Source organism: Anser anser (assembly GCF_964211835.1).
Source record: "Anser anser genome assembly, chromosome: 1".
Lineage (NCBI taxonomy): Eukaryota > Metazoa > Chordata > Aves > Anseriformes > Anatidae > Anser > Anser anser.
This window is the reverse complement of record NC_139720.1, coordinates 21,738,140-21,765,064: the sequence shown is the minus strand read 5'-3', so window position 1 is coordinate 21,765,064 and position 26,925 is coordinate 21,738,140. Positions and strand designations below refer to the sequence as shown.

General features: G+C 45.3%; 1 protein-coding gene across 3 annotated transcripts in view; it reads right to left on the bottom strand.

Annotated features, from left to right (window-relative positions):
* Window positions 1-19,907, bottom strand: part of TRABD (TraB domain containing) — a 33,307-nt gene extending 13,400 nt beyond the window's left edge. The window contains exons 1-6 of one of the 3 annotated variants that reach the window (XM_083820061.1): window positions 19,670-19,905; window positions 19,283-19,441; window positions 8,542-8,604; window positions 6,491-6,569; window positions 3,742-3,908; window positions 2,694-2,834 (exon numbers count right to left, since the gene is read on the bottom strand). In XM_083820061.1, the coding sequence (XP_083676187.1) occupies window positions 2,694-2,834; window positions 3,742-3,908; window positions 6,491-6,569; window positions 8,542-8,565 (411 nt within the window). In that variant the 5' untranslated portion in view covers window positions 8,566-8,604; window positions 19,283-19,441; window positions 19,670-19,905. Of the gene's footprint in view, window positions 1-2,693; window positions 2,835-3,741; window positions 3,909-4,036; window positions 4,165-6,490; window positions 6,570-8,541; window positions 8,605-19,282; window positions 19,442-19,669 lie in introns of those variants that run through there. The other 2 variants (XM_083820062.1, XM_083820063.1) reach the window with 2 other exon arrangements.
* Between the last annotated feature and the right edge of the window lie 7,018 nt (window positions 19,908-26,925).

Below are 26,925 nucleotides of genomic sequence, written 5' to 3'. Positions count from 1 at the left end.
CCAGGCATCTGCTACTGGTAACTGTCAGAGGCCTTCTGGAGGACACAAGCCTTCCCTCGGGCTCAGCACAGCCACGCTTCTGCTATGTATGGAGAACACAGCCTAGGGAGCGGGGCTTGCAGCTACCCTGACTCTGTAACAAGTTACAGATCCAACATCGTAACTGCAGAACTGCGGGCAGAAGCAAGCAGCGTGTATTTTAGACCTCTGGATTTCTTCTTTAAGAAAAAATAAAACCAACACTAAATGGCACAGATGCAGCCCTGTACAAGCACAACCTGGCTACATGGAAACTGGAACTGGTTTCCCTACTGCTGCAAATCCACTGGAGGCTTAGACTTAAGGCACAAGTGACTGCAGCCCCCGTGGGTCTGTATGGATATACTCTTCACCTACCAACTCACAGCGTATTTTATTTAACAGATAGTCCTGTAGGTTACCTAAGCACAGAGGGACGTATTATGCTGTGCAAGAGGTTTTTTCACTGGCCAGAAGCATAATAAAAATCATGATATATTCCTGCACAGGCAACTTCATCCTAAAGTAGTAGGTTATAAAAACAAGCCAGGTTGATCTAAGGTTTTGACAAAGGAGAAAGAGTGCTGGTGGCAGCAAAGAATAAGGTTTCCTGCCTTCTCCTTTGTGCCAGGACCAGCAGACAGCCACGTAGGGACATAACGCAGCAAAAAAGCAAGCCTTATTCAGGCTGTCATGTGCCCGTGAGCTCTGCTATGGACAGAGGACAGCGGAAACATGAGGCTGGGGAGAAGAGACGACAAAACCAGCCTTACCAGTTTGATTTAAGCCAACTGCTACTCTGCAGTTCAGGCAATCCAGATTTGAGCCAAATCCCAGTCTGCACTAGGCTGCTTTGCTTAATGGAAAGCAAACAGGTGGCTCTCTGCAAACTGCAGTAAGGGTTTTGAAATCAGAGGTGGGGCTGGAGGGAGGCTCTTTTTAACCCACAGCAGTTGTTGGATAAGCTGTGAATACCAGTGATCCACTGCAAGCCTGCAACAGTTTCATCTTAACACTCTCCTCACTTTCCAAATTGGGTTACAACTAATAGAATGTAATTTTACTGCTTAAAGTTTATACAAGCAATTATAAAAAGACACTTTTTTTTTTTTTTTTTTTTAACTGATTTGGTGTTCCAGGATGACAGTAACAAGCAGTTTTGACTTTTGGTGTAACTTCTGGGCCTGGATGATAAGTTTTTATTTGTTAATCTGTTACTATTTGCATTATCCCTTGTGAGGAAAGACATTAAGATTGAGCTGTGACAATAGGAAAGATCCTTGTGTTTTTCTCTGGTTTTGGAGCCAACACAGCCTGCAGTTCCTACTGGCTGCACAGAGGATCACTTCCAGTCCTGGTAGGAACTGCTCCTTACAAAGCTGCCATCATGAATTTACAACAGAGAAAAAAGTCTGCTATTCTATTTTTATTGCCCTTTTCCTCTTAACAGAGAAAAAAAACTTAATACAGCACAAACTGCATTTCACTTTGACTAAAAATAAAAAAAAGCTTCCATGCTTGTTTACCAGGTCAAAATATACTAGACTGTGCTGCTCTGACTGTTGTGAAGATGCATTATTTCGGTTACATGCATCAAAACCATCCACTTTCCCCCAAATAAACAGATGGATGCAATAATTCATGCAATATGGAGATGTTTTGCAATCTTCTATCCTTTGATAGAACATAAGGAAAGAAAACAGGAAATGCACATTATTGCCTAACTGTATGAGTCAGAAAGACTGCACTGTGCATGTACACAAACAAAAACACGTTAAACACAGCACACTTGTCCCTAGCCACTCCACACACTTCCTACATGGAGGAATTCTTTTCCTACAAGAGCTGCAATCCTGGAAATTTCCCAACGACATCAATAAAAATAACAATCTATGAACTTCTTCATTCAAGTGGACACTGGAAAAATCTTTTGACTTGCCCAGATATTGCCATTTCACTCAAATATCCCATCACCATTTAAAAATCAACTTCATGCTCTTTCTCTGGGCTTAACTTAAAATTACTTAAATACAAGCTAACGAGGTGAAACTGAGAACTACAGGACAAAACTTGTTTTGCCCTCACACATCCAAAAGAGCACCAATCTGCCAGACCAGCTGTAGTTTGAATAATTCTTTTCTGCCCGGCTTTTTCAGAAGTCTTCATCAAGACCTACAGCCAATGAGGAGCTACTCAGAAAATGAGTGGAATGGAATAAAAAGACACAAAGAGAAATACACTAAGATGGAGGAATGCAACTAACCAGGTCCCTGCAGACAGTATCAAAATTAAGTGCTCCTTGAATACTTGTGATACAGTTGCAGATTGCAGGGATAGCAGCCCTAAATAAATGGACTAGTGGAACACTGCAATTAAGTACTTAAACTTGCGTCCTACGAGCAGAACAACTGTTAAACACAGAAGAGTCCTCCTGAGGTCAACATATGTCCAATACGATCCTGTAGTGCAACTTAAACCCTCAACGTTGCAGCTAAAAACAAAGCACCACACTTAACTTTGCCACAGTAATGGTACCCCCCAGGTGGTAAGTGAACTTCTAGGTCCACCCCGGCAAACACCATTGGGGTCCCAGCTGGTGGGAACAGTGTTTTCAGTTGTAACTTGACAAATCACTCCTAGCACAAACCTTTAATTCTCACTGCAGGAACCCATACCTGCTTTATAGCTTGTTGCAGTTTTTCCAGATTTATTTCTTTGGCTTCTTTTAGTAATGTCCTCTCATCCATCTTTAACATGGAAACTCTGTACTGGCACAGCTCCACCACAACCACATCAGGCTGTACTTCTTGTATTGTCTGAAAAAAATGATTTTATTTACACCAGTTTAGGAAAGATTAAAGAGAAGCATAGCCAATATTGATACTTTCATGAGAAAAAGGACCTAAAAGCACATTCCAACAATCATTTTAATTAAAATAGCCATGAAAGGGTAAGAGTCCACCAAACAGCTATTTATTAAGAAAAACAAAGGAAGAAAATGAGAGTGAATTGATTTAGCTACTGGATGCTTTGGGACAATAAGAGGGAGAAAAATTATGCTGGGGAAAAAATAAATCAAGATGTTCAGCTTCCTTCTTTCACATTAGCAAAGTCCCTTTAACTGTAATTTGTGACCAACTGCAATCTGATTTAGAATAAGCTTTTTAAGAGCCAGAGTTTATGGTTCTGGCACAGGATTCTTCTCCTTCTGGCACCCAGAGAATAAAGCCAGTCTAAACTGCAGACGTTGCATGAGGTACAGTATGAATCAGCTCCTACTTTTACTAGTGCTTTGGAGCTACTTGTACATTGGACTCCATTCTCAAGTTTTGGGCAGCATGGTTTTACAACTCGTTATACACCCCCTGCACAAAGAAGCTGAGAACTCCTTTCTGTTCTAGGCTTTGCATCCTCTCAGCACATTCCCATCACAGTAAGCATGCAGACACTTTGCTGGTGTTATTCCATATTCTTTAGAGGACAAAAAGAAAAAACTGGAATTGGAAAGCAACATATTGCACAAAAAAAATTGCTAAGATGATACAGGTATCTTTCAGTTCATCCCACTGTGCTGTCAGCACTCCAACACCTACTTTGAGAAACAGAACCTGGAGGTCGCAAAAAAAGTCAGAGAGCTGGACTTTGTTCTGCTTTGTGACATACTTCGTGATAAGTTAACAACATCAATGCCACACTGCTGAAAGGCTCCCACTTCATATCTACCTTCACTACATCCTTTTTGCTGCTGTCACTGAAGTGGGCTGTTCCAACCACATACACCTTAGAACCATCCTCGGTGTCGAGCTCAGTCACAGTGCTCGGTAAAGAAGGTTTTTTCTGCCTCTTCTTCAGCTTCATCTCCAGAAGGATTTTAAATGCCTCTGCATCAGCTAGAAAGGTCAAGAAAAAAGAAAAGAGCGCATGACTATGAACTGCAAGTAAAAAAGACAAAATAAAAATGTCACCACTAAACAGCAGAGCAGAGCTAAAAGGCCATGATTTACCGCTGTAATCTTACATTCAATTCTGAGGCTACATCATTGAGAGTGCCACCACTGGAGAGGCTGCCTCCAAGCATGGGTCTCAGTCCAGGTTTCCTACCCTGTGGACACTGGGACAGGTTGTCCACGCAGTTCAGTAAGGGAAAGAGAGAAGCTGTGTGGCAGGTGAGGTGGATAGAGAAGCAAAGAATACTTAGAAAAGGTATACACTAGATCGGGAAAAAAAAAGCATTTTTTAAATTCTAGAACAAAAACGTTCCCTTTCGTAATTTTATCTGTATAAACAACAGCAACATATATATACTGGTACAAATATGCTGGTAAAGTCACCTCTACATACTGGAGGGAGCATGTAGGATACCTTCCAGTACCAGTCTTAGCCTTTTGTGTGGCTAACACACCAGGGATCAGTATACAATTGGCAATTAAAACTTAACAGGCATTTGGGTCAGGAAATCGGTGGTTCTTCTCTGCTTTCAACAACAAACTGATTAAGACCCGAACGGTACAACATGAATTCAGGCCATCTGTAAAAAGCTTGCAATGGAAAACTGGAAGATCTATTGATTCCATCACACTTACTTGTGAAGTTCCAGCAAGCCTAATCAACTGAGATGGAGAAGCTTCAATTTTACATCAATGGAAAATACAGTAACGTTGTGTGAGTTTTCTTTAAGTTATAATGGAACTTAAAAAAAAAAGTATCAAATAGGAAAATAGAGTTTTGTTTCCAACCAACTCTGTGGCAAGCTGCTGCAGAAGTTAGCAGAGGTTTGAAACAGCAGAATCTAGGAATAGGATCATAGTCCCAGCAGAAAAAGGTAAGCAAGCAGTTTACAGGTGGGATGAGAAAGATGGAAAAAAATTACAGCCTCCCACTATATATTCTTTCTTCTCATGACTCTGTAGGACAGATCTGGGGCAACGTAAGTACACCAAATATCTCACAGGACTTTATGGCAAAACCAAACCAAAACAGAACAAAAGCCACCCTCCAACATCCTTTTAGTTAGCTTTTTAGCAGCCTACTACTTCCTGGTCAATACCCAAGAACATGGTGTGTTGCAATCAGTATGGTCTGATCGAAGACCATGTTGCTGCCAAAGCAGATGGTGATGCTAAGGAGGCGGTGGGGAAGACATGACTGTAAAAGGAAGGAGAAGGGGTAAGGCCATTGCATTTGTAGCACTCTCAGTCACACAGTCATAAAAGCAGCTATTTAGAGCAACCAAAATCTACCTAATCAAGTTTCTTGTCTCCCACAGCAGTCAAAAGAGGGTATCTATGGAAGAGTATAAGAACCAGGGAAGCATGCATGATACTTTCTCCAAATACCTAGCGCCTCCAGCCACTTATGGTTCAGATTCCCTGAGCTCAAAGTGGTTTCTACATATTCAGTAACCCTTAAAGGACTTCCTTTCCTGTTAACTTTTCCAGCCTCCACCTCATACATATATTCAGAACCAGACTGAATTACGTTTCATGTGAAGAAAAACCATTATAACAGTGAAGTAACGGATGTTATCAGTAAGGATATATTCAAGGGAAACATTCTCAGGAGCAGCTACAGTTTTTTTATGAAACCAAACTCATATATAGAGGAAAAAAAGCAACATAAATTAATTTGCTTCTTTAGGTCTGAAAGCCTTTCCCATAGCTTTACTTAAGGCTCTGTTCGCTCCCATGATTTTCCTCTCCAATCTGCAGTCCCAAGGGATTATTCAGCAACTTCAGCATTATAATAATGTTGCATGCTAATTTGCCCTAAGGTGGTTCTTCGCCTATTATTTGCCAGAAAGCACAATCTGAATGTTCCTATTGTTCAGAAAGGAAGACTGCATATATTAACGTCACAACATTATATCAATAAACAGAAAGCAAATCCTAAGCAGCCTTTATTTTTTCCTCCTGAGAGAGGAATGTCTGTCATTATCTGGTCCTAATCACTAAAAGGTAAAGGCTGATACTCCTCCCGGGCTTCACAAGACAGTTTTGGCTGGAATACTTCTATTCACACATCCTGCAGGCTTGGCCTTCATATCAAAAAAATTACTGTGTTGGAATGGGCAAAGTGTTCCATCTGTAACTGCTGATTCCACATTGTAACACTAGATGACAGAATACTGAATCAAACCTGTACTTATCTATCTTTGGCTCACAGAGCAAAGACCAAGCCTAAAACAATAAATGAACGTCTCTCTTAAATAAAAAAATGGTTTGCCCTTTCTTTTTGAAAGCATGGGAACAGCGAACTGACCATCAATACAGTAGGTCATTGCTCTTTTCAAATTTGATTTTTATGCATGATTTGTAGAAAGGCCCAGCTGAACAGATTAAGTCATGTATGACCTCATTCACATCGCCCTTTTGCACTAAGAGCCGCATCCTTACTAGGTAAGGAAAAGGCAGGGACATTTAGCTGAACATACTACCAACGTGGCACACCCTCCCCAGTCAAACCAGAAACATACAGATATTCTGCGATACACTTGACGTTTCCTTTGGTCCATCTTCTGGTGCATCAGAGGAGGACATTGGATCTGCAGCAGCCTGTATGAAACAAAGTCAAAAGGAAGCCGGGAATTATAATGAAGTGTTAATACATTTTTTTCCCTCGTGGGTTTGCTTGATTTGAACCTACATACAATATTCAAGCAACTAAATAATTTAAGCAGTCTCAACAGTGCAAAACATTTGTGGTTTTACAACTGTTTTTCTCCTAGCTATGTAAGTATGAGAGATAGTATTTATACCTGACGTGGAATTTAAAAAAAAGTCTGACTCTAGAACAAAAACAACAAATTTATCTCTAACAGTACTATAGTTCTGTGCACTGGAAATCAGAATGTGCACTGATAACACCATTGCTACTTATCAAATGGTATATTTGACCTAACTACCAACCAGCCAGCATTCCTTTTGTCAGACTTGACAGATTAATCACCTCCCAAGAATACACATATACATCAGAAATCAGAAAGATTAGAAATTAAGTGTCTGCATATTTTTCCTCCCTACAGGACAAGATAGGAGTTGAAAAGACTTCCAAAGACAAACTTTAAAATACTATCCCTAGAAGTATATGCCAGGTCTTTGACTAGCAAAGCCAGTCTTATTTGTAACTAACGTGCAATTTTTAAAACCCTTGCATAGAATTCAAACAATTCAGCCTATGTCACCCAAGCTGGAGAAGCAGTTAGCTTATAGTTGAGCTTTCTTTGATTCTTAAGTCCTTTTCTGCACTATCTTTAGGCAACTGCATTAATTCTAAGCTGAATCAAGATGATTACCAGGAGAATTTGGAGTTCCTTAACAACATTAAGTCAAAAAGTTAGAGACAACATGTGAATCCATAATGACTCAAGTACTGCCCAAATGAAAGGCAGTATTAGCGAGTATTAGCAGGTGGCCAGACTCTCCTGAAGGATGTCAACTTTTTAGTGGCAATGACTGGTTTCATTAACTTTATACTTAATCTGGTCAGTTTTAAAACAGGAGTGTACAAAGCACATCCAATTGCTGAAGGCTTTCAACAAGAGTACTTCTCATATTCCATTGTTCTAGACAGCAATTTTCAGATAATAAATTCTACGTCTTACCGTGGCCCCACCAAAATTAAGGCAGAATTTGTCATTGCATTTCATGGAGTAACACCAAAAAGTACATCTCTACAGTACAAAGTTTAAAGCGCAGCAACACATTATCCTTTCACTATAAAGCAACGTCTGTTCATGGACAACTGCAAATTGCAATTACACTTACAGATCTAATTTAACACCAGCTCAGATTCTGATCACAACATATGGCTTGACTCTAATGCTTGCATATGTAACTTTAGTCAGAAAAATATTGTGAAAAAATGTATCAATATAACATATGGAATTAACTCTGTCACTTGTGCTGGCTTTGTCATCATAACAACAGTGGAGTGGAAAAAACATTAAGGACCCTATTAGGAGTCTGCCTTTCACCTCCCCTTTTTATTTTTTTTTCAAGTTAACACATGAACCCACATTCTTATATTTTGTAGCGAAAAATTTTCCTAAACTTCACCTACTACACCGGAAAAAGGTTTTGAGATGTCATAGATATGAAAGAAGAGGAACAGAACATGTAGAAAGAAGCACTTGAATTTACTTGGCAAGGTACTTAAACCATGTACAGTAAGATCACTTATATACAATCAAGTTGTGTAATTTAATCACAAAAGACATTTTCTCCAAATGGTTTAAATTAATAGACTAGCCTGTTTTGTGCCATGCTTCACTTACAAGTAAATTAACACAGAAGGCCTTTTCTAATTCTTGCAACTGTAGAGAAAAGGACCCTAAAAAGAAGAACGTAAATGTGGCAAAACAATAGCATTGAGCCCTTCACCCCTGTTCTTAAAATAATGTCACATCAGTAGTCTTGATCCCTGACTTTGTAAGCCTTCCTGAAGCATGAACAGGACTGATTCAGAGTCTCAACCTTCCCTTCAATTATATCAAGAGGAAAACCCCCCTTCAATTCCAATACCTACCTCAGGCTGTTGCTCCTCTTGCATCCCTGGAATGCAGACTTATTTTCACCAACCTCGCAAGAACTGTAAAAAGTAAAAGAAACGGATGAGAATTAAAAATTGATTATAAGACCCAAAATATTCATTTAAGAACTGGGAAGGGGGTGAGGTGAGAAGCAAAGGCATTTCTATAAACTCTTTAACAGAAGCTGAAAAGCAACAAACTGAAGATGTTTCAAAATTTGTCAAAAGTCACCTTTTCAACACTGCTGAAAAAAAAAAGCAGTAAGGTAAAGCTAAATTGTCTCATTAATCCAATTTTTGAGTTGGCTCTAAAACCAGAGCATCGCCCTGTTTTTCCACACACACACTGAGAACACTTGGAATAAGAATGAATTTCATGGGAACTCAGAATTTTCTTTTTTTTGCTGTCCTAGATTCTGCAGGAATGCCCTTTTCCTCCAGCTCATTCGTAAGCAGTCAAAAACACAGGGTGGCTGTCAGCGAAACGTTTCAGCAAAAGCAAAAATCTTGGTCAGCCAGGCCAGTAGTCCAAACAAACTGTGTTAAGACAGCTCTTAGGTGAATTTTAGGAATCAGCTATATTTCACTGCTGCAAGGAATAGGAAAGCAGTCTCAGTCTTAATACTCAAGTAGGAAGCCACACACATTATCTGGTCTGTGTCACGTTATCACATACGAGCTTACAAATATGTCAGGGCCAGAACATCAGAGAGAGCACGTCTATGTGAAAAACACCAGGAATCCCATTTTCAAGCCCTTGGTGAATAGTTTCCATTCTTTGTTTTAAGACTCATTCTTCAAGTTCGGAAGGTATTCCTGAAGCTGGCAAAGCACTAGGGTTTGACTTTGATGGTATCCCAAGGGAATTGCATAAGATGCTGAACTCATGGTCAGTGCTCATTCTGCTTATTCTCACAACTACTCTGCTAAAATCAAAGCATTTGTGGAAGAAAATGACACCACAGCATTTTACCTTACATTACCTGTTCCGTACACACAAACGGTGTTTTACTACACAACAGAACAATTTGGCTGCACGTGCTGGGCAGCCTCGCACACACCAGTGACCCCTTGCTAGGTTTTATTAGATCTCCCACCTTCCCTGCTGTCTCTGCCTGTAAAGAGAATGAGCAGCACCTCATCGAGACACCTGGTTCTTCCTCCTGCACGTGCATCTCAGGGATGGTCAAGAAGACAGTAGCTCTGGCCAGCAAATTGGGACAACACGTTTGTAGCCCTGCTCTGAGGAGCAGAGGGACAAATTTGGCTCCTGCCCTGCACATAGGTAGAGGAAAGCTGCCTAGCACCCAGGTGGATGCATTTTCCAGCGCACAAACATGGTGGCAAAAGCCTCCCTTTCCCCGAACACAAGAGGTTTGCTGAGTCTGATCAGTGCTCTCCACCCTGGTTTCTAGTCTTGATTTTGAAGCAAGTTGCATTGCTTTCTAGCTTCGCTTAAAAAATGCTTCTCTAAAAAGAGCATTTGGCTGGACTGCTAGCTGCGTGCACGTGTAATTCAGACAGCTGGCACATCTCTACATGGTACGGAGAGGCTTCAACAGTTCACGCCTTTGTATTGCCCGTACTAGTGGTCACCAGCAAACTGGAGACCACAGATGCAAAGGAGATGAGAAACCCAGAGCGACCAAAAACCTGGCTTTGCACACTCTTCAGAGCAAAACCCCCAAGAAACCCAGCAGAGCTCCATGCCCTCAGCAGGTAACAGCTGCAGACACAGCTCTTGAGCTGCGAAGTAAGAACCTTGTAAAAACAAAAGCTGCACGCTGCACACAGTCCAGAAGGTTCGGTAACACACCATTTATTCAAAACATGCAAGAACCCTGTGCAAGCAACATTAAGACATTTTTTCCAACTGCCCTATCGCTTTTGCTACAAAGCACTGTATAAATTTAACCCTGTGACCTTGCCTTCCCCCTTTCTAAGGAGTCAATTGCAGGAAAGCTGGATATCAGAGCAAGCTGAAATGGTGGGTGAAGCCGAGTTGCTCTTTCCTCTGTGAGCATTTTCACAATTTGTGTGTCCTGCAGACAGCTCTACACAAGCACGGCAAGGGGCCCGTGGCCCGGACAGGCACAGGCCAGCCCACTGACGCCTCGGCCTGGCCGGAGCCTCCTGGTGGCACCGCGGGCTGAGGTGAAACCAGAGCCTGTCCTGTCTCTGCTGGACCAGTTTAACTATTCCTGGACTTGTGCAGCAAACCAAACTGGAGAGACACGACTTTCCCCTCCCCAGGGGGTTTTAAGCTCCGGTGACCAAATACCTGTGCAAACCGCTGTGGCAGCAGGACTGAAGGAACCACATGTAGCAGAGGTTTGCTGAAGCCAATGTTGTCCTCTGAAAAAAAATGGACATCTAACTACATCACTTCAGGGTGCACTTTGAAACCCAGCCCTGAACTTGGCTCTTAGTTGGTTTACGTGCAAAATACTGAAGTGTTTTTCTGTCAGTGGATTAGAGGACCCTAGGCACGAACTGAAGTTTAGGCTTGGTTGAAGGCCTACCTCAGTATGAAAACATGCCTCTTATCGACAGCAGTGCTGTTAAATATAGTAAACTGCGAGTTTCAGTTGAAGAATAAACTTCTACAGAGAAGCACCAAGTGATTTTCCACCCAGTGAGTGACATTTTAGAAAGCCTCACCCTGCTCTCACCACAGGTTAAGTGATGCATATAATACTGAAAAGCACACTTCTCTGAATTTACTCCTGACAATTAGCACTTTTTTTTTTTACCTGAAACACACAACCTGTGGAGAAGGCAAAGCTGGTCAGCACGGTTCCCAGCTCCACCGTAACAGGGTCCTGGCCTCTGCAAGGAACCCATGGCACAAGGACATGAGGGGCAGAGCGAGACTGGTCTGGCCACATGGACAGGCAAGCCTGTCACCGCTTTCTTCTAGCGGGTTCCTAGGTGCTTAGACCTGCTTCACCTTCCACTGGAGATGAAGTTTTCCACACAGAAGACCTGTTTTTGATCTCCCCCCCCCCCCCACCCAGGACATGCTTATGAACTCAGGTTATTCAGTCAACATGAAGAAAATTCCTACAACTGGCTGGCGACAGCAAACTGAGCTGAACAACTGCCATGAAAATCTGTGTGTTCAAGCTCCTGCTTAGAGTGAGCCACAAAAGGCACAAAACACCCCAGCACCAGAGCACAGACAAGGCCAGGTACTGAGCTGGCCACCACCCTCAGCGACAACATCGGAGAAAGAAGGCATGTTCTGGGAACTACTCCGGTACCTCGGGCTCCAGGCTGACCTAGCTCACCCACGTGGAAAACCTACCATCCCTGTACCTCTGCGTATTCGGAGAAGATATCTGCATCCCACAATACTTGAGATATTAATACTGAAACCTCTGAGAAAGGACTACATGTACTCTGCTGTTACAGACAGAAGGAACTGAAGCATGCGAATCTGTAAGCACTTCCTCCCACCGTGTCCAACAGCAAGAAAAAGGGTGCTGATTCAGATCAAATCCTGGCAAACATCTGGAAAACTAAAATTCAAGCATTTCTAAATCTCTTTGAGCTTGATTTTTCAACCTTATAGCTTATTTACTTATTTTAAAGTTCAGCTACTCTTATTTCTTTAGGAAGTTAACTAGGCAGTGCCCGTTCGTCTGTGCTTGCTAACCCAGAGAAGGATTTTAAACAAATGTGGCAGGGAGGTAAGAGTCTCAGTCACGACGAAGGATATCTGCACAGCACCGCTCCCCTGGGGGGGGGGGGGGGGAACACAAAAAAAACAAGACTACCAAAGATTAGGGGTAGGGGGTGGAAGGGGTGTAAAAGAGGAAGTGGGCAGAACCTGCCAGGCAACAGAAGCAAACTCAACCACAGGTTGTAAAGCCATAGGCAAAATAAGCTGTTTGGACAATTCTTTATTGTGTTCCCTAATACATATACCGCAAGATCTCAACCTCAAGTTCCCCTACTTACCATAGGATTTGGCAGGAACATGCAAAACTAATCAAAACCTTCTCCTCCAGCTACTCCAAAGGCCCGTACGATGCCCTCATCAGATAAGTCACATACTGAAAATCTTAGCTACGATGGTGCATTTCTTTCAGACGGAGCGGGAGATGTAGCTCCTAGGCACTCCTAAAGATCAGAGATTACAAAGTATTTCTGTTCTCTTATCTACCAGGAGACTGCCTTATCCTGGAATAACTCCCGTTGACAGTGCCACCAAGAAAATTCCTGGAGCCAGAAGAAACAAAACAGAGTCTGACCTGGAGCCTTCTGAAGCAGCAAGTCTGGGTTTTGCCTCTGCAGTTTTCCTGAAAGGACTACTTGATGATTGAACCCCTGATTCAACCACCTTCTTCCCCCTCTAGCAGGTGGTATTCTTGTGTTTGTTTCACCTTTACCAGCCCTAGGAGGCCCTCTATTCACTGGGTGATTAAAAGATAGTTCTTCATGTATATACATATGCGCAAACACAGCCCTTTCCTCAAGTCTTAAGATGCCCAGGCAATGAAACGAGTTTTTGAGAACACCTAATGACCTGCAAGACCAAAACCATCTTACTGGCAGGCACCTATTTCCATTTCTCCTCGTCCCACCTGCGCACACAGGGCAACCACTCAAAGCGACAACAGCACTGGGGAAAAGGGACTATACCCTTCCCCATCACTTCTGGGATTATTTTCTTTCTCCTGCAGTGGCTGACAAAAAGCAGAGTGAGAAAGGCCTCCCCGCCACGCTACTTCATGTCAGTCCTCCAGCTTTCCTCAGGTAGAACAGCTTCAGCAGAGCTTCCTCTGCGTGAAACCTGCTCACGAACTACTGGCTCATTTCTCATGCCGGGTAGTCTGAGCTGACCAAAGCGTTTCAGTTCTAGCTGCACACTTGGGCATGTGAAACTCGTAGCTCCCCGTCTCAAAGAGACAAGGGGTACACTCACAAACCAGGGGCTCTGTCATTGATCGTTCCAGGCTCTAGAACACAATCTGCCAATAAAGAATAAATGTGCTCTCATTTTATTTCAATTTTATTTAATTCCTTTTTGCTTCAGTGAGAAAATTCAAATACATCATCAGGTATGGAAAGGCAGTCCATTGAGGTAACCTCCCACGGTAGGACTGAATTTGATCCTTTGTCTTGTCTAAGTTTGCTTCCTTCAGACAATGATTCAAGTGAATCAATAAAAAAAAGCTTTTATAAAAATCCCTCATGTTCCTACCTATACAACAAGCTAGTCAGCTCCTCCTTAAAAAGACTTTTATTGAATATTTTCTTCCTTCTGAGCGAGGCAGAAAATCAGACACAGCATTTGTTTCCCTCATGTTGAGGCTGCAAAAGGGAAATAAGGTTCTCTGCAGTCTTATACAGTTGTTCCGTATTTTCTATGTGACACACAGACATCATCAGAATAACTAGTACGAAATTATGGGCCGCAAAACTTCTACAACTTGTTTCACCTAGTATTGAAAGGGAAACCCAACAATTCTTACAGTTAAATTTCCCTCCCTTGAACAAATCTGTTTGTACCGTTGCTTTAAATACTTACAACGTTCAGCAGCGTTGCAGAGGGTATCCGCAGCTCTCAGTACGTGGAATATTAATCCTGCAAACTCCGAGATGGGATTATACGTACTTCTCTGTTTTGCAAATATGGAACTGATGCATATGCATGCTTAAATACATCTACAAATCCAGCCTTTGGTATCTAAGCAAGTACATAGGAGACTATTGGAGCATCCTAAGCATTTCAGTTTTGCAATGTGAATTTTCCATTGTTTTTAAATCCTTCAAAGGAGGATTGCTCCCCTATCCCATCCTTGGGACAGGGCTTCCTCACAACAGCCTGCCAACATAACTCATTCTTGTTCATCTAGAGTCACTGAGGGAAATACAAGAGTTACGCTGAGGACTGAACTTGCTTCAAGAGCAAGCTGATGAGCGCTAACAGGAGGTGTTCTCAGTGAGCTGAGAACCTGGTGCACCTCGCACCGGTCACACTGCGACCAAACCAGAACTGACCCGTGCTGGACTCCAACCACAGGTGCGCGCACACACACACACACCTGTTTCATGAACAGCCTCCTGACCCAGATCTCCAGCGCCAGTTCTGCTGGCTAGAAGATGGACTGTTTGCTCCTCAGACACAGCAATAAAAACATACTTATGTCTACGTACACTCAGCGTGCTGCATTCCTTTCATATTCTAAAGCTGCAGTTTCTCTAGCGATGGCTATCTGGCTCAGCTGGAACAGCCTACGTGCTTCAGGTTCATATTATACACTGCATAAACACATCTCATTTGAATGCTGCTACCCATTAACAGGACAACTCATTTTACGTAAACACAAGAGGCGTATCAACACCTCAGACCAGAAGATACAACCTTTCTCCCAGTGACAAACCATCACGCTCATTACTCACTATCCGGAATGCCTACAAAGTATCTTCCACCGCTCCCATTTAACCTACCAGGAAGGCTAAGCCAATCGATAGATCCGCGCCTTTGTTTCAGCACCATCTGCAGCAGTGGAAGCAGACTAAGTGTTGAAGATTGATGAGACTTCTCCCATGCTTATGCTCAGAAATCTTAGTAATGTTTACAAACAAACTAACACTGGCTCCAAATGGTGTCTCTTCTCTGTTGATAGACTGCTTGTACTCAGAAGGATGCATCAGCTGAAACGAGGCTGCCAAATAATGCAACGGCCACGAATTCAGGAATTGGAGCTTATTCCAAAACCATCACCAAGGTGACCTACTCTACATATTGCACTTATTTCTCTGACACAACCCACGCCTTTGGAACTTAACTGAGCAACTGGTTCTGTGATCACAGATGGTCGGAGATTGCGGGCCTGGTTTCTCATGACTCAGAAGTTCATACATCTCCAAATACAGATTTTACCCTTTGAGCATGAATGAGACACTCCTGCAAAGCGAACCGTGCTGATGTACGCCGCCTGAACTCAGGTACCTGCATGCCGGGACCAACATCCATTTGCATACTTTGGAAGCAAAAATAGAGAAGTCAGAGAGCTAGATTCAGTTCTTTCCAAAGGAGGTGTTGGAACACGGGAATATCTGGCCCAGGACCCTGATGCACTGAAAATACTTCATCTGATGCACTGAAAACGCTGTCTATCATCCTTTGTCACCGAAAGACAAGAAGGCATTCCCGTGTTTGTGTTTACAGAAACTGCTGCTGTTAGACTGGCTGGGGCTACTCGATGAACTGAATGAATTGGACGCAAATCAGAACGCTAATGCAGGGCAGAACTGAGCATAAACAATGGGACAAATCTGTACTGATTGAAGAGGCTGTAAAGAGGCTGCTAAATTTAGAAACATGAAGCAGAAAGACCCAAGTGATGCAGCCCAAATCTGGTCAGCCACTCCAAAACTCGCACTATCTTAACCTATAGATTTACTCGATCTCCTTTTTTATTCTCATATGAATCATCTGGATTCAGGGAAGGGTTGGAACCAAAACTATTTTATTAGACTCTCCTAGATCAGCAAACTGGGATAAGATATCCAGCCAGCTTATCTCCTCCCTCCAGGCCACTCGAAACAACTCATCAACCAAACAGCACTCTCGATTCTGGGAAACTCTCTCCAAAGGTCTCCCAAGCAGGGCAATGGGAAAAGTGCACGGCTGCTGCATGCACAGTTTCTGTGGAGCCCTATGAGAAGCAATTTTGTTCATCCTCTCTATTCATTATCTACAAGCAGCCAGAAAAGGAGGTGGGCAGAGAAGTTCTGCTATGGACAATTATCTGGTGGCTTGGAAGACGTTTGACTGCAACTGTTTCCACAAAACAGTTGCAGAAGTCTTGTCGAACTCTGCCTACACTTTTATTCCACTGTAGCTATGTGTTAGTGGCTGCCTGGTGACATGCTCAGGAGCTGGGTCCCAGGAGTACTGGCAGACATTCATAGTCATTACTTTTATTACAAGCACTTAAATCCAATCCTTATGACTGTAAAATTGGGATTTTGTAGGACAAATTTTTGACCAGCTGCCAAATACGTTATTTATCAGTGCTCTTCTGCCTGCCCCTTCCACCCTAGTCGCCAAACAATAGCTGGGATCAAGGTGATCAATGTGATCAGCTCTTTTCCAAAGGGATTAGGCGATCACAAAAGCTGCAAACATTGCTACACGATGCCGGCTCACACGCTAGCGGCCAGCCAGGAGACACAGCTCTGACTGCACCAGGGGGCTGGAGAACCAGGGTCAGGTTTCAAGGCAGCCCTAACCCAGACAAAGCACCAGGAAGGCAAGCTCACTTCAGCCCAGCTGCCAGGAGCCCCCCGCTGACACTAACCCTTCGGTCCTACAGGCACACGCTAACCAGGAACGCCACCTCTTGCAACGCCACCCGGCTGCTGCACCACTTGCTTACAGCGTGAAGCTGCCTGAATCCAACAAAACCAGTAATTAGAATAATAGGTCTTCCCTCAAAAGATTATTTCTACCTCCTATCTGCTGCCCTCAGAAGAAACAAAACCCCTCCCTCAGCAATTCCCGGTCCTGTTTCCTGACACACAGGCCTTTTTTGGTCTCACCAGTACCGTCTGGATGTACTGAAGGACGGCTCCCAGTTGTGCAACACGCGAGCTATGAGTCCTAGCGAGGTGAGATTCAGTCTCCACACATACCACGCAGGTGAGTGGAGACCATTTTTCAACTTTGTCAGCGTTTGTGCTGCTGTTCAGCTCCAGTGCAGGCCTCTCTCGAGCACATACACCCTTCCTGCACAGACACACGCCTCTCAACGCAGATCAACGCCGTGCTATCTGTACAGACAAGGTTATTTTGCAGACAGCCTGCGGGGCGCAGCAAGTGGAAGACAGGAGCTGCTGGAGCTCCAGGGCCATCTCTCTTGCAGCTTGATATGTGGTGTCACCAAGACACTCGGGTTCTTACGGAGGTGCTGTTCCCGCATCCCTCAGTGACTTCAATCAAAATGCATAGCACATCAACTGAAGGTGGAAAAAAAGAACAAGGGAGGAAGCAAGAGAACACAGACACTGACTTTGAATTTTCTTTTTAAGGAGAAAAGGAAGAATTTGGCACTGAAGACACGCATGTTTTCATACAAATCTAGATTCCAGTTAATATTAAAAGTCAGATGTCCCCCCCAAGACTCATTTTATAGATGGGAGAGGGGGAAATCACTTCTAGAGTTCAAGTCCAAATGCGTAACTACAGTACTAACTAACTTGCTCCCAGCACCTGAGATTTGAGCAGCCCTTTACACAAACCTGCGGCAACTGAAGGTCTGACCTCAGCACCAACTCATATTGGAAACCTGTTTGCAAATACCTACCCAGTAACAACCACTACTAACAGAACACGTTGGTGTGATCTGGTACCAAATCTTCTGTGAGGGACAACTGGTGCTTCCAGCCAGCATGGACTTACCCTGGCAGGACAGGGAAAGCTGCAGAGCCCCTCATTCCTGCCAGCACTGGCTGGTAAAGTACGTGCTGGATATCACACCAGGCAGCTGTAGCTACACACCACTCCCATTAAATCCGGAGCACTCTTATCTCTGCCCTTCTATCTTTCTTTTTGTTTTGTTTTAGTTTTCTAGGACTGCCCCAAATCTCTTCACTTTTGCCACGTAGCAAATAAGGAATGTTTTCTGAAGAAAATGCTATTAAAAAAAAAACACACTCAGGTGAGTCTCTCACAAGTAAGATGCCAATACCACTGTGTTTTATCCACAGCTATGGTGGTGGCAGCAGCAGTATTTTGTTATATTTGCCTTGTAGAAGGAAGACCACGCTGAAAAATACCTACAGCTCTCCTGTCACCAAATTAAGCAATATCTGAGCCCACAGTTAAGACAGAGCGCCAGACACTGCTGAGGCTGTCTGACAAATTTAGTCAGCAACTCGGAACTTGAAAGTCCGCCGTAAGCCACTAATGGCAAGGCACAAACAAAGGCCGCAACCATAACCCAGTGTTTTCACTTAAACTCACGTAGCTTAAGACAATTAAACGTATGGTTATTTTTCCCCGACTGCTTAAAGGCCTACCCCCCTTACACGATACAGCAGTGAAAATCCTGAAATCCTGATTATTTTTTTTCTTCCCATTTCTCTGTTAGCTTTCCAAGAAAGAGCGTGAGCCGGAGAGGTCCCCGCACCGCCAGGCACCTCCACAAAATGGAGAAACGAGGCCATCCCCAGCACCTCCGGGATTTTGGGGACCGCTACCGACAGCGGCACCCGTGCAGAGCAGCAGCTCACTTTCAGAGGCACACCTCGCTTTCCCAGCCCAGCAGCTGCAACTTCGTACAGAGTTGTACCAAACCAAGCCGAGCCAAGCCAAACCAAGCCGAGCCAGGTCTCTGCTCCCGAGTGCCAGCCCGAGCCAGGCTCGCCCCCTCCCCGCCCCCTGGCCCCCGAGACCACCACGCTGGCGGAAAACGCCCAGCCCACGCCGGGCACTGGGGCTATTTTCGGCCGCGGGTTAATCACCGCTATTTTCGGAGGGCAAGCCCCGATCCCGCAGCCGACACCGACCCGAGAAGCCCCCGGCAGCTCAGAGGGGACCCAACCCCAACACGCCCCAGCCGCCAGCCCCCCGCCGAGGCGTTGCCCGTCCCTCCCCCGGCTCCCTGCCGCAGCCCCAGCGCCGGGGCGCCCCGCACGCCGCGAGGAGCGGCCGCAGGGACGCGGCAGCCGGGGGGACACCGGCCGGGACCCCCCCGCCCCTTCCCCGGGCCCCCCTCACCTGTGGCGCCCGCCCGGGGCCGCCGCTGGCGGAGGCGCTGCCGGGTGCGGGGGGGGCGGCGGTGGCGGCGCGGGGCTCAACGTGCGGCATTAGTCATTCATCCAGGGGGCGGGCGGGTGGCCGCGGGGCGCTCTGGGAGATGTAGTCCAACGGCCATCGCTGTGTGGAAAGGGAATGGGGTGGAGGACTACAACTCCCAGGTGCGGCTCGCCAACAGCCCAGCCGCCATCAGGCAGCCGGCCGCCCGGCGGAGGCCTTGGCGGGGCCGTGGCGCCGTGTGCGCCTTGACTGAGGGCAGCGCCCTGAGGCGGCGGGGGGCGCCCGGTGAAGGCAGGCAGCGAGCCGTGCCCCCCGGGACCAGCCCGCCGCTCCCCCCTGCCCGCTTACCGCTTCGTCCACTCGCGTCGCCCTGCCCAGCGGAGCTGTGCTGCTGGGCGGTTAATGTTTCACCGCAGAAACCCAGAAATCCGGGTTGTGCAACCCGCTCGGTCACAGGCGGGCTTTGGCGATACTTAAAACCGCAGATAAATGTTGTATGGGTCGGGAAAAGTTCCAAGAAAGATGTGTCAGAAGTGACTCCCAGATAGCGATTGGTGTCGGACACTGCCCTTCTTCCTGCCCTGCTCTGCTCCCGGTGGGTCACAGGCAGTGGAAGTGTGACTGAACCACCCAGTCAGTCTGGGCACACGTCCACCATCTGAATACAGTTTCACTAGAACAGATTTGTGGTACATTTTCTGGTTTTAAATAGTTTGCTCCACGTGTATATCCTAGTCAGGGTTATTTTAGGACCGGGCTGAGGTCTGGCAGCACGCGGCACGTAGCGATCAAGCACAGACATGTTCAGACAGTTGGGAATTTCACTTTCCGTTTTGTGTGATAATAGTTTCAACTTGCTGTAGAAGCACACATCAGGCAGCTGTATGAAGGATAGCACAGACTTTCAAAATACACGTAGTCAAGTAAAGGCATAAGATACAAAACCCTGAACTTATGGAAAACAAACAAACAAACAAACAAAAAGCCATCCAGTGTCTTGCAGATTGGGAAGAGAATTTCACTTTGGGCATTTTCATCTGCTCACAGATTTCAAATACTTTTTTTTTTCTTCCTTTTTTTTTTTTTTTTTCCCCGAACTGATGCGTGAAGGCCGCTGAAAAGTTGGGACACGGTTGTCCTGGACAAGAGCAGGCTGGTCACTGCTTTCAGGGACTGTGCCATAAGATTTTCGTGGCATCTAAGCGCACCCCGTTCCAAGCACTGCCCGTTCCAGGTGCACCTGCTCCCCGCTAACCACAGCTGATTGCTTCTGAGTCTGTTCATAATCCGGCCTCTTCCAGGGATCAGCTTTGCTCAGCCATAAGCTGTCCATGACACGGGATTCACCACTCGGCTGTAATGTGCCAGGTAGCAGTTACATCCCTGTGTAGCGTTGACTAAGCAGCATGTGACAAAGCTCAGCGACCTGAATCTTGTCACACACCCGTAATAAGTCCCTTACACAGCCAGTCACACATTTTATCCTCATTCTGATTTGCTCAACGGGACAGTGTGCCAGGCATACCCTCAAGCCCCAGTTATTAACAGTGCAACATGCTGAATTCAAGCTATAAGTCTTAAATGATAGCTTAGCATTTTTTTTAGCTGCGCTTCCCACTGCAACACCACTAGTGTCTTGTGCAAACTTTGTGAGCCCTTTAATAGACTACAGCCATGTTCCCAGGCTTCCCACACTTCACCTGCAAAGATTGAATGATTACATTTGTTTAGGGCTGGGGAGCACTGCCTTAGCCTACAGAAAACATCTCACCTGATCTGATCTGACTTGGCAATTCCTTTGCTTGTGGGAATACCATGAACTCTGCTAGCCTGCTTTTTTTTTTTTTTTTTTAAGTTCATGATGCTGCACCCTGATTATGTCAACAGTATCAGTGCTTTCACTAATAATTACTTCAGGCACTGCCTTGTCTGCTGGCTCAACGAGAGCTGGGGTGGTTGAACATGCCTTTACAGCGACCACAGTAAGATGCAGATCTCTACCATGAAGCAATGCCACTGGAGACTCTGCCTGCGCTGTTTCAGCCTGGTCTGTGGCACGCAACATATTTGAAAGCTGAGAGGGAACACAGAGATGAGACGAAGTTTATCAAACAGAAAAGGCCTTGTTACTGCTGTGGCCAGCGATCCCAGGGGTGCAGGGCTCCATGGCTCTGTCACCAGCAGTCATGCTAGGATGGTTTGAGGTGCCCTCTTGCCCGAACTCGCTAGTGATCCAGCTGGCATCACTGTCTGCTAAGTGGCCTAGTATAACACATCAATCTGTTTCTTAAAAGTTTGTGAACAGAAGTATACAAAGATACACTTTATATATCTTCTTCTTTAAATGTCATCATGCTGTTATTCTGAGGCCAATGGTGGATGCCAATAGTGAAGAGAGGGCTTGTCAGTTTGGATTTCTCCAGTGCTTCAATTCTACTTAAAACACTTTTTTTTTTTTTAAACTGAAAGTGAGCCTCACTGAATAGTTATCAGCCACTGCATGGTACATTTAGGTAATTTTATAAATGTGTGGAGAGTCAGAAAGGTTCCTTATGCATATGACGCTGCTGTTAGGCGTAGGTGTTTCCAAGATGGGGTGGGAGCAAGATGGGGAGCTGAGTGCACTTCTCCCTTCCCTCCCTCTTTCATTCTCTGCTTTGCTACCTTCCTTCTACTTCCACCCTTTCCTCTCTCTCTTATTTTTCTCTCCCTCTTTCTTTTTCTCTTTAGGATGAGAGCAGTGACTATGACATTAGCTGCAGTTGCTCTATTCTTTTCAGTGACCCCTGCTTCACAGAAAACAGAGACCTTGTGAGACATTTGAATCAGCCTCTGAGCAGGTTGCAGGGTGTCACCCGACAGCTTGCAGGGTGAGCCTTTGTGTGTTCTGTTCACAACAGATTCATAAGAATTTGCAGTAGCAAAGGATTCACCCCAAACAGTCCTACCATTAAAAATCCTTAGCACTAGGAAGGTTGTTCATGTGTGCAGCGCTGGTGTTGGCTCGGATGCCAAGCCCACTGAGTTCTTGCCCTCCTCGCTGCAGGTGTGTACTACACATTTCCCATGTCTTTGTAGCAGTCTTCACCTGTTTAAATGTCTTCATGTCTTAATTTGTCTTCTCTAGGCCAGTGAGTCTTAACACTTTCCTTGAGTTGTGGCCTCTAGACAGCAGAGGTGGGCACTGGGCTGGGGCTGGTGCTGTGCGCCATGGTTGGGGGTGCTACCTGTTACCTGTTAACCACGCCTGGAGCTGGCTTCAGGATCTATGTGCCATATTTGCATTTCAGTTGCCTGCCTCATTTCAGGGGTTACTCTGTGAAGTTTGAAAGGCAAGATCTTAAAAATGCTTATTTGATAAGAAAAGCGATTGTGTTTCTCACCATTTCTCCTGTCATCTGTGATGGCTAAAGAGTTTGTGTGGCAGTTTTGTTAGCCTGTGACTGACAAAACAGAGGTTTCTGAAGAGAATATAACCCTTGCCTTCACTTTTTTTTGTGTGTCATGACTTTGGGTCGTGTGTGTCCATCCATGTCATATGTCGTGTCCGATCTTCCATCCTCCCCACTACCACCACCCCCACCGCCAATTCTCCAAATGTCTCCAAGTTTCCGTTCCAGTGCTCTCTGGTCCCTACGTTTCCATCACTTGCTACTGCCCCGGTTTCACCCCTTCCCCGACAATACCACGATGTGACATTTATAAGTATAAATGGGGGCTGGGACACCCATGGCGGGCCACCAGACGATGGCACCGCGCCGCCTCCGCTATGAGGAGAAGGCTCCCGGGGCAGGGCGGGCAGAGGCCGTGCTAGAAACGCGAGCCCGGCGGTGCAAGCGGCGACTGGAAACGGCCGTGGAGGCCCGGGGGGGACCCGGAGGGTCTCGTCCTGCGGGGATAGTGGCGAGGGGAGCGGTAGCAGCGGTGCTGCCCCGGGATCAGGCCGCCTCGCCTCAGCCCCGGGCCCGCCGCGGAGCCGCGGGGCTGTGGCGGCCTCTGGTGGCCCGCGGGCGTCAGCGCCCCCGCGGCCCCCGCTGCCAACGGCTCCCTGAGCTCTGTAACGGGGGGATATCCCCCGCTGTGTTAGCAATCAGAAAAGGCAGCCGCAGGCCCACTCTAATACACTTCGTTCCCTAAGCACAAAAGCACGGTGTATATTTATGTTGCTCCTTGAACATAGCTAGAACTGGCTCCGGTAAAATTGGTTTGGGAAATCAAAAGAGCCAAGCTGCATACTGGGTTGGCTTGGCCTTCTCCAGACTTTACAACTTACCCTTAAAACATTTACTGTTCTTGGGGTTGGTCCTTCACAAGTTGCTGCTGTGAAGTGAAACTGGGGGAAGTTGATTGATGTAAGGCTTTGGTGCTCAGGCCAAGCCTGATGCAGGCAGGCATGCAACCTGCTGTGCCCATGTGGAATTGGATGTTACTGATGGCAGAGGGGGAGGAAGGGCTGCAGCCCCCTTGTTCCTCCTCTGAATCTTCCTATTCCTCTCCCCATCCCCATTACATTCACAGCAGACCTACACAACACAGCACTGCAGTATATTGATGCTCCAAGTAGCTGTAAGTAACACAGTTTGGGTAAGAGAAGCTGTTAGCTGTGTCAGTACAGGGCCATTTTCAGGATCATTTGTGGGGGAGGCAGTGAGGCAGGCGAAATGAGCAACGCCATGTTGCTGTGACAGCCAGGCAGACGTGAGAGATGCTCTGGGCTTCCCTTGTCCAGGGACTGATACTACAAACTGGGAGAATGATTGCCCAGGAGGCAAACCAGATCCTCTGCTTCTTCACAGGAAAGGCTAGGAAAGCAGGCAAGCCAGAGATGCGCCCCTGTGAGGAGTCTGGGATTGCACTGGTTAATATTTCAGTTCACTGAAGGTATCCAGAAGTCCCCCATCAGAACATAATGTTGGTAGGCTTTAGAAGACAAGGAGAGACAATGTTATATACTAAAACAACAAGCTGTTATAGATGGTCTTGTTCCTACACAGAAACAATTAAATCCAGTGTTGTTTTCAACAACAAAACAACAACCCAGTGTTGTTTTCAAATTCTAACAGTCTGGATTAGAGTCACAAAGCAGAAAAGTTTGGGCTAAAGCCAATTTACAAGCCTTAGGGCACACTATTCTGACTTACATTTGAAAGCCATATGATCTTATGAGAACCTTTTGGTGTAATCACTCTCAATACATAAACAAACAGGTTAAAGATAAAAGCAGGGCTGTGAACCACTGAAAATCACTGCTGGTGTCAATATGAGATGTGTAGACAAGGATTAAAAGGATGGGTCCAGAACCTTAATTTAAAGCTGCAGTGAAAAGATTGATGTAGCAATGGGACTTTTCCATTAAATTATTTCCTCCTCACCAGCACACTACCAGCCTTGTAACGTATTTGAAGACTGACAGCTTGTCCTGCAACAAATTGAGCTGGGGAGTGAAAGGGCAGGTGCTGCCTGCTTTCCACTCACCCCAGGGGAATGTTCAATGTAAACAGTAAATTAACTTGAAGTAGGTGGTGCAGTGGCTTCCCCACACACAGTGTTCCTACAGGGGATTAATATCAGATAGTCAAAGGGCTGTTATCAACTTGCCTGCTCATCAGCTCTGAGACTGCAAGTGATTTAAGACTGGAGAGCATCAATACTGTTAACTTTGTATTTTCCTAAACGGTGTCATTTGATTGAAAAAAATAACCAAGCTTGACACATGATCACAATCCCTTTATTACTACTATCTAGAAATATTCTGACTCACAAATCCCAGCTGCTTTTCCCTTCATAGACTGGACGGGGAAAGTGGTTGACTCGTGAAAGGTCCCTTCATAGTGTCTTTAGTGCCTTTCTCCTTAAAAAAAAAAAAAAAAAAAAAAAAAAAGTTGCTACTAAAATCATCACCCTGTCTTGATATTACATTGTGTTTGTGTATATGTTTCAATAGCAGGAATAGTTGTATAATGCAGAATCAGAACCTAAAATACAAAGTTACATCTATCAGGATATCTGGTTATCTCCCATGGATTGGAGTCTAAATGTCTGTTCCTATGCCTGTGAAATTAAACTTGTTCAAATTTTGTACAGAAAATCCTGGGACTTACACCTAAGATAAGAATGAAGAGAAGGAAGGAGACATTGTCAAGGAAGAGATATGCTTCTTGTTTTGTTGGGCATAAGCTGAAGGTGTGGAGCAGGCAGGCCTTGACCACGCTTATGATCTTGACATGGCAGTTTCACTTTAAGCCAATGTCATCTGAGAAGGCAGAGAACTTACAAGGGAAATAAGTTTGAAAAGGACTCTGTTAGGGAAAAAAGGAGGTGAAAGCTCCTATGTTACCACAATGGACAGCTTCCTTCTACCCTTCTTTAGGGCTTGTGGTTCACAGAATCACAAAATGGTTGAGGTTGGAAGAACCCTCTGGTGCAAACCCCCTGCTTCAGCAGGGCCACCTGCAGCAGGTTACCCAGGACCAAGTCCAGATAGCTTTTGAATATCTCCAAGAAGGTTACTGATATAGTGGTTTAAAAGGTTACCACCCTTCACTTTAAGGTTACTGCCCTTACTGAACTTGTGAGTTTTTATGGAAACCCATCCTGCCTGGTGTGGCAGTGGCCTAGAAGCACCCTTGTAATCTGTCTGTCCATCGCCAATGAGAATCTAGGAACTAATAGCAATAAGCAGAAGACTGTGAAATACTACTACTCAGCTGTGAAAGAAGTATACTAGACACAGTAAGGAAGAGAACTTTGCAGACCCACAGATAGTAAATACCAGTGCCAAGAGCTTTACTTGGCATGATGAATGTCCTGTTGATACATCTCAAAGCTGCCATTACAACGCAGAAGAGATTGTGATACAATATTTACAAACAATTGCAAATGTCACTAAACCTGATTTAAATAAGGAATTTATTTTCACATAAGTGGAAATCCCATAACAAAACTGAAGTTCTTCACAAGCAAACTTATCCTGGGGATGGTAATAATGACCAGAACTGCATTACAGAGAGCAGTGATCTGCTAGCTAAATCTGATTTTTTTCCTAAGTACTTTGAGTAACTGAGCATCCAAAGCAGTGTTACAAAGATGGTGAAGGGCCTAGAGGGGAAGACGTATGAGGAGCGGCTGAGGTCCCTTGGTTTGTTCAGCCCAGAGCAGAGCAGGCCGACGGGAGGCCTCATGGCGGCCTGCAGCTCCCTCACGAGGGGAGCGGAGGGGCAGGCGCTGAGCTCTGCTCTCTGGGGACAGCGACAGGACCCGAGGGCACGGCATGGAGCTGGGACAGGGGAGGGTCAGGCTGGTTAGGGAAGAGTTCAGCACCCGGAGGGTGCAGGCTCCCCAAGGCAGTGATCACAGCACTGAGCTGCTGGAGTTCAAGAAGCATTTGGACAGTGCTCTCAGACATATAGTCTGATTTTTGGGTGGTCCTGTGTGGAGCCAGGAGTTAGACACCATGATCCTTGTGGGTCCCTTCCAACTCAGTATACTCTGTGATTCTATGATTTTAAGAAGATGAGGATCTTGGATTCCCAGGTTGTCTTTTAATGAGACAACTTGTCAACAAAGCAGTCAGAGAACAGCTAAAGACAGCAAATTAGAGATGT